Source organism: Schistocerca piceifrons, chromosome 11, assembly GCF_021461385.2.
Source record: "Schistocerca piceifrons isolate TAMUIC-IGC-003096 chromosome 11, iqSchPice1.1, whole genome shotgun sequence".
NCBI classification, from domain to species: domain Eukaryota; kingdom Metazoa; phylum Arthropoda; class Insecta; order Orthoptera; family Acrididae; genus Schistocerca; species Schistocerca piceifrons.
The window spans coordinates 62,832,690-62,851,298 of record NC_060148.1 but is presented as its reverse complement, the minus strand read 5'-3'; the positions used below and the strand labels follow the sequence as shown (position 1 = coordinate 62,851,298).

General features: G+C 42.0%; 1 protein-coding gene across 1 annotated transcript in view; it reads left to right on the top strand.

Annotated features, from left to right (window-relative positions):
* The window catches only part of LOC124719691 (neprilysin-2-like), a 170,261-nt gene that overhangs the window by 60,109 nt on the left and 91,543 nt on the right, over positions 1-18,609 (top strand). Inside the window, exon 6 of the mRNA XM_047244899.1 lies at positions 65-241. Coding sequence (XP_047100855.1) covers positions 65-241 — 177 coding nt within the window. The remainder of the gene's footprint in view (positions 1-64; positions 242-18,609) is intronic.

Genomic DNA, 18,609 nt, shown 5'->3' with positions numbered 1-18,609 from the left:
TTTCACCACCACTTCTTTTTCTGCAGCTACAAGACATGCTGACCCTTTCTTTCTGTTTCCACAGCTGGACCAGGCATCACTGGGGCTGAGCCGCGAGTTTCTGGTGAAGGGTCCCTCGGATAAACTCGTGGATGCCTACTACCAGTACCAGGTGGACCTGGCAGTTCTTCTGGGTGCCGACAGGACTCGTGCTGAGCACGAGCTCAGACAGTCCCTCGAGTTTGAGACAGCTCTGGCCAACGTGAGTACGAGGTGGAGGGTACAGTTTGCATAACTGCCACGCCATCTTTAGTGTATTCCCTGATCAGAACAAGACTTCTAAGAGTCGCAATTAATATTGACGTTATAATATGGTACGTTAGAAAATGATGGCCACGTGAGAAGTCGGGTCTTTCCATTGGAATCTCGAATTATGTCACTCTTCATTTTAGGAACACAGATGCAGAACCTCAATGCTATGGATGTGTTGTCCGAGCAATGTGCACTCCAGAGAGGCACGAGATACTTTGAATCGTATTACATATATTCATTCACAGGTAGAACTGCAAGTGTACGTAAGTTAGTCGTGCAGCATGCTGCTCTGTGCACAGTGATGTGTGATGGAGGCAGGAGGCAGTAAATTCAAATGCATGTCAGTGCAGGGATGCTGTATAAGTTTAGACAGCACAGCGATGATGCAGCTCTCGTATGAAAAGAGCCACTTGTGCTAACTGTAGTCTAAAGGTAGTGTCTTTGGCTAGTAATCAAACCGTACTTCTTCCCATATTTTATTCCAGCCAGTTCTTAAATTTTTTGTAAAAATCAACACAAATGGGTTGCCAAAGACTTAAAATATAAGGAATCCTTGATCAGCCAACAGGCTTGTCAAAGAGGTTAGAGGAATAGGCAGACTTTCGAGACACCCTCCAGTACTTGACGTGAGAAACTGACAGCAAAAACGGAAGAATCAGCATTGATCAATGGCAGAAGGCAATGGAGATTAATGCATTAAAGAAAAATAATATTTGAGAAGATGATACATGATCTGTAAATTAGAAAAAAAGTGTTATGATGGTTTCTCCATTGACAAAACGTTCTGAGTTAGTCTCATATTTGAATCTCTGGGAGACAGCTGTGAATGGAGAGATGATCACGAGAAAAAAATTGAGCCATCAACGAAAGGCGAATACTCTATGAGTCGAGGCACGAAATGTGGTAGGGAAAGTAGGAAACCTGAGAGGGAAATATAAAGAGTAAATCAAGAATTAGTGGGTGTAACTGTAATGAAATCGAAAGAAGCTGAGGCCTTCTGATCAGATGAATGTTGGATAATTTCAGCAGTATCAGAAAAAGATATATCGGAAGTAGGATTTGTTATTAATAGGAATGCTGAGTGTAGAGTGAGTTACTGTGAACTGTACAGCGTACAGCGATAGGATTACGCTAATCAGAATCGGCAGCAAACAAATGGTAACAACAATAGTTCAGGTATACAAGCCAATCTCACAATGAGAAGATGGAGTATATGAAAACGCTGAAAAAGTAATGCAACCAGTATAGGGAGATGAAACTCTAATAGGCATCACAGATTGGAATTCTGTGGTACAAAAAGGAACAGAAGACAGATTTATGCGAGAGTATAGCCTTGTCAGCAGAAATTACGGGGGACAAATGATGCTTGAGTTCTGCGATAAATTTCGTCCAGTAACAGCAAATTCATTGTTCAAGATACACAAGAGGAGCAGGTATACTTTGAAAATGCAAAGAGACATGGGAAGATAACATATAAATTACGTAGCACTGAGGCAGAGATTCCGAAATCAGACACTCGACTGTAAGGAGTACCCAGAAGCACATACCGAGTAGGGTTAAAATTTGGTAATAATGAAGAGTGGACTGAAGCTACCTTGAGCAGTTAAACAGAGAACCGACTCGTGGCGATAACATTTTAGACCACCTGGTGACAAACAGACCCGAACTATTTGAAACAGTTAACGTAGAACAGGGTATCAGCGATCATAAAGCGGTTACTGCATCGATGATTTCAGCCGTAAATAGAAATATCAAAAAAGGTAGAAAGATTTTTCTGTTTAGCAATAGTGATAAAAAGCAGATTTCAGAGTACCTGACGGCTCAACACAAAAGTTTTGTCTCAAGAACAGATAGTGTTGAGGATCAGTGGACAAAGTTCAAAACCATCGTACAATATGCGTTAGATGAGTATGTGCCAAGCAAGATCGTAAGAGATGGAAAAGAGCCACCGTGGTACAACAACTGAGTTAGAAAACTGCTGCGGAAGCAAAGGGAACTTCACAGTAAACATAAACATAGCCAAAGACTTGCAGGCAAACAAAAATTACGCGGAGCGAAATGTAGTGTGAGGAGGGCTATGCGAGAGGCGTTCTATGAATTCGAAAGTAAAGTTCTATGTACTGACTTGGCAGAAAATCCTAAGAAATTTTGGTCTTATGTCAAAGCCGTAGGTGGATCAAAACAAAATGTCCAGACACTCCGTGACCAAAATGGTACTGACACAGAGGATAACAGACGAAAGGCCGAAATACTAAACGTCTTTTTCCAAAGCTGTTTCACAGAGGAAGTCTGCACTGCAGTTCCTTCTCTAGATTGTCGCACAGATGACAAAATGGTAGATATCGAAATACACGACAGAGGGATAGAGAAACAATTAAAATCGCTCAAAAGAGGAAAGGCCGCTGGACCTGATGGGATACCAGTTCGGTTTTACACAGAGTACGCGAAGGAACTTGTCCCCCTTCTTGCAGCGGTGTACCGTAGGTCTCTAGAAGAGCGTAGCGTTCCAAAGGATTGGAAAAGGGCACAGGTCATTCCCGTTTTCAAGAACGGACGTCGAACAGATGTGCAGAACTATAGACCTGTATCTCTAACGTCGATCAGTTGTAGAATTTTGGAACACGTATTATGTTTGAGTATAATGACTTTTCTGGGGACTAGAAATCTATTCTGTAGGAATCAGCATGGGTTTCGAAAAAGACGGTCGTGTGAAACCCAGATAGCGCTGTTCGTCCACGAGACTGAGAGTGCCATAGACACGGGTTCACAGGTAGATGCCGTGTTTCTTGACTTCCGCAAGGCGTTCAATACAGTTCGCCATAGTCGTTTAATGATCAAAGTAAGAGGATATGGACTATCAGACCAATTGTGTGATTGGATTGAAGAGTTCCTAGATAACAGAACGCAGCATGTCATTCTCAATGGAGAGAAGTCTTCCGAAGTAAGAGTGATTTCAGGTGTGCCGCAGGGGAGTGTCATAGGACCATTGCTATTCACAATATACATAAATGACCTTGTGGATAACATCGGAAGTTCACTGAGACTTTTTGCGGATGATGCTGTGGTATATCGAGAGGTTGTAACAATGGAAAATTGTACTGAAATGCAGGAGGATATGCAGCGAATTGACACATGGTGCAGGGAATGGCAATTGAATCTCAATGCAGACAAGTGTAATGTGCTGCGAATACACAGAAAGATAGATCCTTTATCATTTAGCTACAAAATAGCAGGTCAGCAACTGGAAGCAGTTAATACCATAAATTATCTGGGAGTATGCATTAGGAGTGATTTAAAATGGAATGATCATATAAAGTTGATCGTCGGTAAAGCAGATGCCAGACTGAGATTTATTGGAAATATCCTAAGGAAATGCAATCCGAAAACAAAGGAAGTAGGTTACAGTACGCTTGTTCGCCCACTGCTTGAATACTGCTCAGCAGTGTGGGATCCGTACCAGATAGGGTTGATAGAAGAGATAGAAAAGATCCAACGGAGAGCAGCGCGCTTCGTTACAGGATCATTTACTAATCGCGAAAGCATTACGGAGATGATAGATAAACTCCAGTGGAAGACTCTGCAGGAGAGACGCTTAGTAGTTCGGTACGGGCTTTTGTTAAAGTTTCGAGAACATACCTTCACCGAAGAGTCAAGCAGTATATTGCTCCCTTCTAAGTATATCTCGCGAAGAGACCGTGAGGATAAAATCAGAGTGATTAGAGCCCACACAGAAGCATACTGACAATCCTTCTTTCCACAAACAGTACGAGACTGGAATAAAAGAGAGAACTGATAGAGGTACTCAGGGTACCCTCCGCCACACACCGTCAGGTGGCTTGCGGAGTATGGATGTAGATGTAGATATAGAATGTCCGATGTACATCTGAAGTGTTTAGAGGCTGTAGGTACTGTGTTTATTAACATCTCAATAGTCAATTCAATTAGAGATACCTCAGAAATTGAACAGACAAGGAAGGTAACTATGGAGAAACTTTAGGTAAAAATTATGTCGATTGAAGACAGAAGAAAGTAGTAAAGTATTCAGCAGCAGACAGGAATGTACCAATAGTTCCTTAAAAATATTAATAGTCTCAGTCACAATAACATATAATGACAATGTGCTAATTTGCGGTTTTGACTGACTATAAACCATCCTCAGAACATACAGACTGAAAATCAATGACAAAATACAATTTTGCCATATCATCTTTTCTGAGCGTCATAGTGCTCAGAGCCATTTGACCCAGATTTTTTCTTCTAAGCGTAATTTGTGGGTCAACTAGCAGGTCGATGCAAAGTGGCCCACCAGCACAGGGTCGCCGCATCAGAAGTCTCCATGCGCCGCTGCTGGCAGCGAGGGCAAACCGGTTATGACTCCAGACTGTGGGAAAGTTTTATGCCGTGACAACAGTTAGGCAATTAGGCTTCATTTCTGTTTGGTGTTGAGCCAGAATCAACAACATAACATCTTAACAGGCGATAGTAAAAGCACCCGGAAGACACGGTCGGACGTCTGAAGAAGACACGATCGGAAGTCGATGTAATTTGGTACTTGCACACATTGTCGGTGAGTATGTACATGACTGGAGCTGCAGATCTCTGTGACAGCTTGAGCAGCCACAAGTGCAGCTGTGCTGGTCGTGTTTAGTACTGTTACTGGGCCTCCAGGGGCACGCAAGGAGCCGACCGGGATCACACGTCGAGTGAGCGCTGAGGAGGACACAGAACTGTAAGCGGTCGACAGAGTTTGGAGTGGCACCATTGCGGGTCTCCACTCGGCTGGCTGGTCGAATCCTGCAGTATGCGGATTTGTGGGGCATTCGGATGTGACCGTGGCACAGTGGTGGACTGCACACGAACGTGGAGGGGGCACACTCGTCCTTAAGTTTCCAGTCTACCATGTCTGTCCACCACAGCAGAGGGTCACTGTCTCGTCCATGGAGCACATCGTAATCTCTTCGTATCTGCGCCCGTCACCTGTGAACAAGTAAGAACCTCCCTAAAATTTGTGTGTCATCCTCGTAGTCTCGATCAGAGACTAGGACGGTGTTAATACCGGAGCACAAACAGCTGCATTCGGAGCGGTGCTGTGACCGGGACACTGATGGACATAGTTGGTGCTGGTGGCCTGCGCTGCCATGAGTCCCCACTGGTGTTCGCTGCTCCTGGGTCGAGCTTGGCACGGCTGTATGTAGCCTTCTTCTTCTCCGTACCTAACTACCCCTCACCTAACTTTTGCTACCAATTCTCACAGACACAACTGCTGCCAGGTATTATGCTGAGAGCCCCCAAGCAAACTGGCTATCGTGCAATAGATCTGGAACCTGGATCACAGAATATTGTAAAGTGGTAGAGTTATGGTCCTTATTCTAAAGGAATAGTGAAGTGGAAATACTAACGCGAATTCATTACAGAAGAATGGAAAAACTAGTAGAAGCCGACCTCGGGGAAGATCAGTTTGAATTCTGAAGGAATGTTGGAACACGTGAAGCAATACTGACCCTACGACTTATCTTAGAAGCTAGATTAAGGAAGGGCAAACCTACATTTCTAGCATTTGTAGACTTAGAGAAAGCTTTTGACAATGTTGACTGGAATACTCTCTTTCAAATTCTGGAGGTGGAAGGGGTAAAATACAGGGACCGAAAGGCTATTTACAATTTGTACAGAAACCAGATGGCAGTTATAAGAATCGAGGAGCATGAAAGGGAAGCCGTTGTTGGGAAGGGAGTGAGACAGGGCTGTAGCCCACACCCGATGTTATTCAATCTGTATATTGAGCAAGCAGTGAACGAAACGAAACAAAAGAAAAATTCGGAGTAGGTATTAAAATCCATGGAGAAGAAATAAAAACTTTGAGGTTCGCCGATGACATTGTAACTCTGTCAGAGACAGCAAAGGACTTGGAAGAGCAGTTGAATGGAATGGATAGTGTCTTGAAGGGAGGATATAAGATAAACATAAACAAAAGCAAAACGAGGATAATGGAATGTAGTCGAATTAAGTCGGGTGATGCAGAGGGAATTAGATTGGGAAATAAGACAAAGTAGTAAAGGAGTTTTGCTATTTGGGGAGCAAAATAACTGATGATGGTCGAAGTAGAGAGGATATAAAATGTAGACAGGCAATGGCAAGGAAAGCATTTCTGAAGAAGAGAAATTTGTTAACATCGAGTATAGATTTAAGTGTCAGGAAGTCATTTCTGAAAGTGTTTGTATGGAGTGTAGCCATGTATGGAAGTGAAACATGGACGATAAATAGTTTGGGCAAGAAGAAGCTTTTGAAATGTCGTGCTACAGAAGAATGCTGAATATTAGATGGGTAGATCACATAACTAATGAGGAAGTATTGAATAGGATTGGGGTGAAGAGAAGTTTGTGGCACAACTTGACTAGAAGAAGGGATGGGTTGGGATGACATGTTCTGAGGCATCAAGGGATCACCAATTTAGTATTGGAAGGCAGCGTGGTGGGTAAAAATCGTAGAGGGAGACCAAGAGATGAATACACTAAGCAGATTCAGAAGAATGTAGGCCGCAGTAGGTACTGGGAGATGAAGAAGCTTGCACAGGATAGAGTAGCATGGAGAGCTGCATCAAACCAGTCTCAGGACTGAAGATCACAACAACAACAACAGTGAAGTGGAAATGTGAAGGGATACGTACAGCACAAAAGCGTACAGGCCGAACTCGTCTGTTGCCTAACAAAGACTGCAGACAGCTGAAGAGGCTCGTAATGTGTAATACGCAAACATCTGTCGAGACCATCACGCAGGAATTGCAAACTGCGCCAGGATTCACTGCAAGTACTATGATAGTTAGGCAGGAGGTGAGAAAACTTGGATTTCACGGTCGAGCGGCTGCTCATAGGCCACACTTCACGCCGGTAAATGCCAAACGTCGCCTCGCTTGGTGTAAGGAGCGCAAACATTGCACAACTGAACAGTGGAAAAATGTTATGAGGGGTGAGGAATCACGGTACACAATATGGCGATCCGATGGCAGGGTGTGGATATGGCGAATGCCCGGTGAACGTCATCTGCCAGTGTGTGTAGTGCCAATACTAAAATTCGGAGGCGATGGTGGTATGGTATGGTGGTGTTTTTCATGGAGGTGGCTTGCACCCCATGTTGTTTTGCGTGGCACTATCACAGCAGAAGCCTACACTGCTGTTTTAAGCACCTTCTTACTTCCCACAGTTGAAGAGCAATTCAGGGATCGCAATTGCATCTTTCAACACAATCGAGCACCTGGTCATAATGCCTGACCTCGCATTCGGGAGGACGACGGTTCAATCCTGCGTCCGGCCATCCTGATTTAGGTTTCCCGTGATTTCCCTAAATTGCTCCAGGCAAATGGCGGGATGGTTCCTTTGAAAGGGCACAGCCAGCTTTCTTCCCTGTCCTTCCCTAATCCAATGAGACCGATGACCTCCCAGTTTGGTCTCTTCCCCCAAACAACCCCATAATGCATGACCTGTAGCAGAGTGGTTACACGATAATAACACCTGTGTAATGAACTGGCCTGCACAGACTCTTGACGTGACTCCTATAGAACACCTTTGGGATGTTTTGGAACGCCGACTTCGTGTCAGGGCTCAACGACTGACATCGATACCTCTCCTCTGTGCAGCACTCCGTGAAGAATGGGCTGCCATTCCCCAAGAAACTCCCCAGCACCTGACTGAACATATGTCTGCGAGAGTGGAAGCTGTCATCAAGGCTAACGATGGGCTAGCATCATACTGAATTCCAGCATTACCGATGGAGGGTGCCACGAACTTGTAAGTCATTTTCAGCCAGGTGTCCGGATACTTTTGAACACATGGTGTATCTGACGGTTGTTGCTAGTAGTCCTCAATGATCTTGTTGTTGCCAGGACTTTAAACACTAATGTCCTCCTCCTCCTCCTCATCAAGTAGTTGCTCTTCTAAACAACAGTTACGTCTGTCTTTACCTGTGTTTTCTTGTACTTTAGGTACTGGGGCTATGCACGCCTCTATTTAAAAATAACAGTTCAATATAGTCATAAGGCCGAGCTGCAGACGTCTTCTTTCATCCCCACAGCTAACTGACTGTAAATAATAACCTCTAGCTGTGATCCTGTTGTTAAATAGACTATGTATTGGCTAGAGTTGCAATGTAATAAAATACACAGAAATACGAAATAAAAGTTGAATGGACAATTTAATAACACAGGTTCTATTTTAATGTCTGCAATTAATTTGGTTGGCAGAGACTTATGTTGAATAATATTTATTCGAGAAACGACATCTCAAATAAAAAGTGGATCTACAATATTCATTTAAAATACAGACAGAAAGAAAATACCTTATCAGATGCAGTAAAGTTATGCTGAGAGTGTAGCAAGAAAGGTAACAAAATCTCCAAACTAAATTTTAATCAAAGATACGTGAAAACTAAGTCCATTTCATAATCACAGTACACGAAATATTCACCAGCTCAAAACAGTTCACAGTTAAACATGACGAGTCACAAATTATCACATGTAACACAAAGAATAATAATTCGTGCTCCGTCTATCCTCAGTTCCGTAATACTAACAGAGTGAGTCAGAGTCCTACTCTGGAGCACATTCGGAACTCTCGAGATATAAAGTTCCTTCAGAGGTCGACGTACGGTGGCAGCCGTCCACCACCCAGAATCAAACACCTCCTCGATCGAATGCTACTCGTTCTGCAGTCAGGTTGTAAGGGGTCCATGATCCCACGAACATAGATATTAAGCCCGTATTACAGGATGTGCCTAAATCGTACACCTATGCACCAACGCCCCTAACGTGCATACCTGTAACTACAGACTGGCTCACTTTCGACCTATTACACCATCCATGCAGGATATACCATTCGCGCGTGCACAGTAGCAGACTGTACGCGCGAAAAGAAATAGATGTCTTATGTCCCAATGTCTTGTAAAGTCGTTCGTTCTACCGCGCGCAACTCAAGGGCGACTGTATGATGTACTGAAGCGTCATACGTTCAAATTATTTGTGAACTTAAGGTTCCTATTTATAAAGAAATTGTTTTCTACCATTATGTATTAAGTAATAGTTTTTCTCTAATGTAGGTTAGTACTGTTCTGAATTACAGACGCAACAGTTTTATATTACGACACTTGATTGCACAGGTATATATATATATATATATATATATATATATATATATATATATATATATATATATCGAAATTTACATTTATACAGCATATTGCACATGGAGAATCGACTTGTTTTTGGAGCTATTGCCCTGGCAGTGACAGTAAATCTTGGGATTAGGGCAGAACGGCGACGAAAACGAAAAGTCAAACGTTGTGGGGATCGACCCTGCTGACAAGGAGGGTGGAAGACGGGGAAATATATTCACTGTTAGTGAAAAAATTTCGGAACTTCGTTAGGATGGACATGGCCTGTTTCTAGAAGCTGCTGTCTATGATAGAAGATGGAAACAGAAAGTGTGACACAGTCATGAAGGAGGCTATCTCACCTTCTAGAGAGTAAGAATTATATGGTTATGTTTTGTGATCATACCAACCTAGACCACTAATAAAATACCGGTGAACGCCCTGTTATGTTGCTGGCAGGTTGTAACATTACGTTTCCTGGCGAATGGGGAATCTTTTACGAGTCTGGCTTTTAGCCACAGAATAGCACAGGCCACCATTTCAAAAGTTGTTGTGGATGTATGCACTGCAATTTGCAACACATTTAATGACCAATACTTATGTGACCTTGGGTTATTTTTGAAAGTTTGGACTACACTCAGAATTTTGCAGCAGTCCTCGTCTGTCACACTGGGGCAAACTGCAACGGCTTTCTCCCTTCCACTGCCAGTTTCTCTTTTCTGCCATGTTGAAATCAAGCAAGAGGTGCAATTAAATCAAACCTGAACTTTCGTAAACTAAGGCATTACGATACAAATCGAAAATATTCCTCAGAAATAAACGATTTCCGACTACCTTATTATGATACAGTGGGTCATACATACACCTTTCCTCGCTGGATGCCTGATTTCAGACTCTTAATTCCTCTCTGCTCCATTTCATTTCTAGAATACGAAGCTATCAATAGAAAAAGTCCTTGCACAAACAGCTAGTATATAAGAGTCTACTGCAAAAAAAGTTTCTTTTCTGCATTTGTGAAACCTATTTACTGAAAAAAATGCAGAAGATCCCAACACAAACGTCCAAAGTTGGCCACTAGATGCCTAACAATAACCAAACAACAAGAAGAAAGCACCTTGGTACACCATTCTGCGCATGCGCGAATAATCGCTGCCTACTGCGCATGCGCGGATTGACGGCAGTTTAGAACTGCTCTCTATTCCTGCGTGCGTCTGCTAATTTTCGTAGTTTCACCCGTTCTACCGCTAGATGGCAGTACCGTTCGCGGCGGACCGTCGTGTAATACCGGCTTTAGTATGCGACACCCAGGTCGATAGCACACAGGAGTCGATTGTCGAGCGCTGCAGAAGGCAGTGAGACTAGTGTCGAGTGAGCAGTAGTGCAGGAGAGACAGGCAAGAATGTAGGTCGAGTGAGAAGTAAACGGTAAATTCACCTGAGTATGACAAATGAGCGCGCCCCCCTGATCGTCGTGGGGTTGACCCTCATCGGTACCGATTCGCAAGTGATATAAAACGAAGTGACAAGTGCCGAATTACGTGTTTAGAGTCAATCGCGTCGGCCAGCAACAACCATGGATTGCAGTGAGGATTGTTGTGAAAGTTAACCATCATCATTGCGTGTGACGAAGTACTTAAAATCAGCAACCAGTAAAAAGATATAACCGCAATTAAACGTCTAAGGCGAAGGTAGCAAGTGCCTCAGGAATTGTGTGTTAGTAGAAAATACATATCAGTTTGTACATCGCAACCTTTATGGACTTCAATAATAGACAAATTTTCAGTCATTAACTATTCCATCTCAGGATAGCCGCGCTCGGTTGAAATACCCCCGAAGCCACAGCGTTAAAACCGATAGCCTTACACCCATTAAGCACACGGCCATATAATCATAATAATTACCGGTAACTGTTTGGCGGCTCTGGTAAATCACGGAAAATCTAAGCAAGGACAAAACGGGGATGTTTCACCATGGCTCCCATGCCAAGGACAGTTGCAATCTTCGGATTCAAACAATGATTTGTTAAGCAACATTTTTGGTTTCAGTGGAAAGACATTTGCAATTATCAGACGATTTTAGTGCAAGAATAATTCTCATGGTCGTTACCGTGACTAAAATTGGAGTACTTCAACTAGAAACAGTGCAATATAGCGTATTTATCGTGAAATTAGAAATCGCGGGAACGAAGCATATTATGTAGACAATAGAGTGCAAAAGCGACTGAGATACAGTGAACAATTTGTTTTTACGAGTGTAAGTGACAAAAGCAGTGTTAATAAACAATATGATGGACACGAAAACCTGCGTGAGTTACTGTAAAATTCATATTATAAGAAAAGACGCGTTTGTGCATAATCTCGAGTGAACCAGCCAAAATTCCGTTACGAAAGTATGAGGAGCATGTTCTTAAGTGACTTTGTATGTGAAATTATCTTTTGAACGGTCTAAATCGCTCAATTTGGTGTGGACCTATAAACTGTTATCGTATTTGCGAGTGTCGACTGTGGCGTAATTGTTGGATGACGTCACCCAGACTGTGAGCGGCTAGGCAAAGCATTTGAAGCAGCGAAGCAGTTCCACACGCCGCGATAGCAAGGTTTAGGAAAGCGGTGACTACAATGGTACCAAGTTGCCGAAGTAGAAACGACGACGACGCAGAATTTGACATCTAGTGGCGAACCCACCTACCCGCCGTTCAGCGAAATACGTGGTAGCAGCTCCATCCCGTCGCCAGTCACAGAACTACGAGACTGCATCAGCGCGATTCGTCGCGGACGTAAGCAGAGCACACGGCACCACACCAGCTACAACGACGCTTCGCCAGACAGCCGCTGCACCGGAGGAGCCAACGCCAACACGACTAGTAGCGCGACTTCAAACGTCGCAATACTAATTAATATTGCACTATCTTCAGAGCGCAGAAGGCACTTCAAATTAAATTTGACAATTGCAGAAATTATAAAAACAATATTTTTTAACATTTTTTTGCGAATTTTCTCTGAGGCATGGTATGCTAATATGCTGAACATCACAGAATAGTGTCTCATTTGCATTATTTATTGTAAACTACATGTTTGTATGTCTTCTAAGCTGTGTGTGTGTTACTTCGAGTATTAGTGTATAAATGCAGTCATTGACGTTTGATCTGGGTGGGTTTCTGTAATTTATCGTGGTCAATGGGGAGATCTGTTTTGCAAATCTGGGTTAACCTAATACAGTGAAGGATTATTTAATTATTAGCTAATTAATGAGTGTGTGGGTGACTAGGAGGTTATTTTATTTTTCTTGTCTGTGCATAGTGAATAGTTGAGAATGGATTCTGAACTGAAAGAAAAGATTGTGGAGGAGGTAGTTAGAAAAATGGAGGTAGGGCAGGAGGACAAGGATGAGTCGGGAATTGGTAGTAGTGGAATGTCAGTGGACAGCCCATTGTGTCATTCAACCGGTTATCATGAGACAGCGGTAAATCCAATTAGAAAGGAACTGAGTCTAGAGGATGGATCTCAGTCAATAATATTCAAGATGCTCCAAGGAATCAACAAGCAAGAATGGAAATGAAGAAATCAAGAAAGAAAATAAAGAAATCAAGAAGCGTATGGAAGAGATGTTCAAAGAAAACTTAAGGAAAGGACTGCAGGAATTCCAGGAACGGATGAGAAGAGTCCTTAAAGAGAGAGATGACAAGCTGCAGGTAAAGGTAGATCAACTCCGAGAGGAGATGAATGATATGAAGGCAGAGATAATTGGAAAAGATGAGGGAGATGTGAGTCAGAGTCCCACTATGGAGCACATTCGGACCTCTCGAGATGTAAACTTCCTTCAGAAGTCAACATACAGCAGCGGCCATCCACCTACCAGATTCGAACACCACCTTGATCGAGTGCTACTCGTACTGCAGTCAGGTGTGCCTCCTTCCAGAACTCTAATAAAAGGGCCACGATCGATTCCCTCGAGCTCTTCACTCGAAAAGTCCGAGCCTCCACTTGACTCTTGTAGTGTTTGGCTACTGTCTCCTGTTCCATTGGCTAAACGCCCTCACCACCAAGAATAAACTGCATTGTTCTCATGTTCCACAGACATCTTTTGACTCAACCAGACCACTTCTTGTACTAAACTAAGGTACTACAAGAATATTGAAAGGGAGTTGGAATGCCCTATCCCGACAATGTTAAATTTAGTGAATTGGCTTCCCTATATTTTAGGAACCACTGTAGCCATTGACATGGAACTTTTACAGGACATTAAACTGTGTGTGCTGAGACTACTGAACTACAATAATGGAATTTCAGCCACTGCATTCAGAAAAAAAAATTTTTATTTACACAGTTACTTTTTTGTGCATTATCCTAAATGATTTTAATTATACATAACATTATGTTCTTCTTTTAGTTCGGTAGACTCGGGATATGTATGTTATTACTCCCTGAAAATTTGAATACTCTACTCGAAGTGGTTTCTGAGATTTATGGAAAAATGCAACAGGAAATGTAAATTTTCTGGAACAGCTTCTAAAGTTTCAAAAGACTGTAACTCACTTAATATGTGCTTAATTTTTTATTTTTAGTCACTCAGAAGCACCCTGCACCATATTCTATATCATTCTCTTGATCTTTTTCCAAGTTTTTTCTTCTATTCTTCCTTCTGGATTCCTTAGTGGCCAACTGAGCTGCTTACTCTGCTTTATCAATGCAAACCTTGTCCATCCATTCAAATTCTCTGATGCAGTTTGCTCCAGGATTAATTCCAATATGCTGTAGCAATTTCACCCTTACCAATGTTGCCATCATTAAAAGCAATAACAGCACCACTGACCTCCACTTTAGTGTCTTCATTCCAACAAACACATTTTTTGCTAAGCGAGTCCACATAAGATTATTGAACGACTCAGAGAGATTTTGAGTCCAACCATGCAGACACTTCTTCAGTAATTCAGGATTTGCTAGGTCTCTGTAAATAGGTTGTATGATATCCATGACTGCTGCTGGTGTGGAATGTTCATGGCTGTATGAACTGTTTGACCAGTGCGCACTGCAGTAATTGTACCATGAATCATGTCCAGGAGGGTAAAGGTGGTGTAATTGTTTTTCATCAGTTGACAGTCTGTGGAAGAAGGTAGCCCATACTGCCTGCTTCATTTTCAACAAACCCTCAGTATTATTTCTAAAGGCCACCCAATAATACTGCTGTAGTTCATCAATCATTTTGTCTGGCGGCCTGCCTCTTATAGTTTTACCATGAGAGAGTGTTTTACCTCTCAAACTTTGTTTCAACTTCCTCATCCTGGTGCCCGTCTTCTTCTGGACATGACCTTTATAACACAGCAATCCACAGCCTTCTATATAAAAAATTACCGATTTTATTAGATCTTGAAGTAATTCACGTAAAAATTTTAACTCTTTCAGCTGGTGTAGATTATATTTAAAAAATAAAATTATATATATATATATATATATATATATATATATATATATATATATATATAAAAAATAGAGGGAAACATTGCACATGGGAAAAATATATCTAAAAACAAAGATGATATGACTTACCAAAAGAAAGCGCTGGCAGGTCGACAAACACACAAACAAACACGTCTTACTCTGTTACACAAAATTCAAGCTTTCGCAACCCACGGTTGCTTCGTCAGGAAAGAGGGAAGGAGAGGGAAAGATGAAAGGATGTGGGTTTTAAGGGAGAGGGTAAGGCGTCGTTCCAATCCCGGGAGCGGAAAGACTTACCTTAGGGGGAAAAAGGACAGGTTTACACTCGCACACACCCATATCCAACCGCACACACACAGACACAAGCAGACATTTGTAAAGGCAAAGAGTTTCGGCAGAGATGTCAGTCGAGGCAGAAGTACAGTGTGATCCCAGGCGAGACATTCTGTACTGTGTTATTTCACATTATATATTCAGTACTTCATTATTCTGATTTGAAAACCTCCCTTCTGGCACACTCCTCTTACTTCTTGGGATTTCCAACAATTGCTGTTTTCTCAGTGCTTTTGAGTGGAGCTCACGACACTATTTCTGCATGTGAAGCAACAAAGTGTTGAACTCCTCCATTTTTGTATGCATTGGAAAACTTTGTGAGAAAATATTAGATCTCATCATAGCAAAAGCATTACACTGTGAACACAGATGTTGTAGTATTAGTATTGGAAGAGAGAAATGATCGCAGCAATCTAATCATGAAAATTTCAAACTGTGGGTACCATTTGGTTACTGGAAATGTTGAAATTAACATGGTGGGTTATGTTCGATATAAGCTCAATGAGTGGACTGTGTGGTCATGGTATGACAAGCACCTCGAAACCACACACAAGCGTGTATGGCCTGAATGACCTACTCCACACATTATGGGTTAAGCCCCCGTTAGGCTGTCATCACCCACCAACGCCTCCCCTAATTTGGGAAGATGTAAATTTGCCGCTCATCAGACCACACTACACATCTGTCCAGTTTCTGTGCTGCTTGGCCAGTTGAAGACATATGGTTTTAAGTGCCACTGTGAGCAGTGGCCTTTTGCGGGGTTCCCAACTCCAGACGTCCATTGTCTGGAGTTTCCTTTGCAGCTTTTACTTAGTTACTGGTTGGGGTGACCTACATTCACTGATACAAGCAACTGCTATTTGGTTTGAAACCGACTGCCAATGACAAGGTGAGAACTCGTCTCTGGTTAGAATGTGAGGATCCTTTACTAGCCCCAGATGTACGATATTTCCGAACCGGGGCAAAAGTTGATAATGAATTGTGGCCCAAACCCCCCTCCCCCCACTCCTACCATGTGATATAGGAGGTCAAAAATTAAAAAAAAAAAGTTGTTTTGTCAAAGATATGTTCATTTTGTAGCACAAAGGTTTCTGAAGAGTTTGATATGAAATATATATTAGTTCAAGAAAATGTAAGAAATGTTATTTGGTCTGAAGCGTGCCAAAGTGCAGTGCCACACCTCTGCACACAACGCACAGTATTATTCTATCTCACGTCACCGTATTTCGCTCTGTGGAATTCAAACATGTATGTTTTGTACTGGAAGCCATCAAGCCTAATTCAGGGCACTGGAAATTAAAATGTCCTGTGATGCCTTTTCTACTCCTAGTCAGCCTGTTTGACATTCTACCCCCCTTTGAAAAAAACTCGCAATTAGTACTGGATGGGACTATTTGTAACTGGCAGAATAGAAAATCTTCAGAACAGTGTCACTTTTGTGTGTCATAAAATTAAATTCACAAAACGTGCAAGCAGTAAAGAGAAGAGACAAGCAAAACAGTGCACATTCCTTCAATCTTTAGGACCCAGCACTTTTTCTCTCTCTAATATTGCTACAGCTCTACACTGCATGCTTCCCTTTCTGCGAAAGAATTTATTACCTCATCAAAACATCTAACTAAACGAAAAATGAAAATCTCGCTGTCTAGTACTGAAAAAGCTGTTAATACGAATAGTATCTAAGACTGGTATGGTTTCTCGATTTGATTATGTCTGTTTTGTCAGTGTCCGCTAAAAAATTAAGCCTTTCTAATATTGCAGCAGTTATAACATATGCCAAATAAGCGAGATTGCTTTGGCACAAATGCTCATTTTTATCTACATCATTTACATAAACAACACAATAAAATATAATTCACAAAGTGTCAATATCAATCTCCTATTCGGCCTATTTTTTTTTTTATTTTTTTTTTTTGGGTCATCGGTCTACTGACTGGTTTGATGCGGCCCGCCACGAATTCCTTTCCTGTGCTAACCTCTTCATCTCAGAGTAGCACTTGCAACCCATGTCCTCAATTATTTCTGGATGTATTCCAATCTCTATCTTTCTCTACAGTTTTTGCCCTCTACAGCTCCCTCTAGTACCATGGAAGTCATTCCCTCATGTCTAAGCAGATGTCCTATCATCCTGTCCTATCTCCTTATCAGTGTTTCCCACATATTCCTTTCCTCTCCAATTCTGCATAGAACCTCCTCATTCCTTACCTTATCAGTCCAGCTAATTTTCGACATTCGTCTATAGCACCACATCTGAAATGCTTCGATTCTCTTCTGTTCCGGTTTTCCCACAGTCCATGTTTCACTACCATACAATGCTGTACTCCAGACGTACATCCTCAGAAACTTCTTCCTCAAATTAAGGCCAGTATTTGATATTAGCAGACTTCTCTTGGCCAGAAATGCCTTTTTTGCCATAGCGAGTCTGCTTTTGATGTCCTCCTTGCTCCGTCCGTCACTGGTTATTTTACTGCCTAGGTAGCAGAATTCCTTAACTTCATTGACTTCGTGACCATCAATCCTGATGTTAAGTTTCTCGCTGTTCTCATTTCTACTACTTCTCATTACCTTCGTCTTTCTCCGATTTACTCTCAAACCATACTGTGTACTCATTAGACTGTTCATTCAGTTCAGCAGATCATTTATTTCTTCTTCACTTTCACTCAGGATAGCAATGTCATCAGCGAATCGTATCATTGATATCCTTTCACCTTGTATTTTAATTCCACTCCTAAACCTTTCATTTATTTCCATCATTGCTTCCACGATGTACAGATTGAAGAGTAGGGGCGAAAGGCTACAGCCTTGTCTTACACCCTTCTTAATACGAGCACATCGTTCTTGATCGTCCACTCTTATTAATCCCTCTTGGTTGTTGTACATATTGTATATGACCCGTCTCTCCCTATAGATTACCCCTACTTTTTTCAGAATCTCGAACAGCTTGCACCATTTTATATTGTCGAACGCTTTTTCCAGGTCGACAAATCCTATGAAAGTGTCTTGATTTTTCTTTAGCCTTGCTTCCATTATTAGCTGTAACGTCAGAATTGCCTCTCTCGTCCCTTTACTTTTCCTAAAGCCAAACTGATCGTCACCTAGCGCATTCTCAATTTTCTTTTCCGTTCTTCTGTATATTATTCTTGTAAGCAGCTTCGATGCATGAGCTGTTAAGCTGATTGTGCGATAATTCTCGCACTTGTCAGCTCTTCCCGTCTTCGGAATTGTGTGGATGATGCTTTTCCGAAAGTCAGATGGTATATCGCCAGACTCATATATTCTACACACCAACGTGAATAGTCGTTTTGTTGCCACTTCCCCCAATGATTTTAGAAATTCTGATGGAATGTTTTTTATCCCTTCTGCCTTATTTGACCGTAAGTCCTCCAGAGCTCTTTTAAATTCCGATTCTA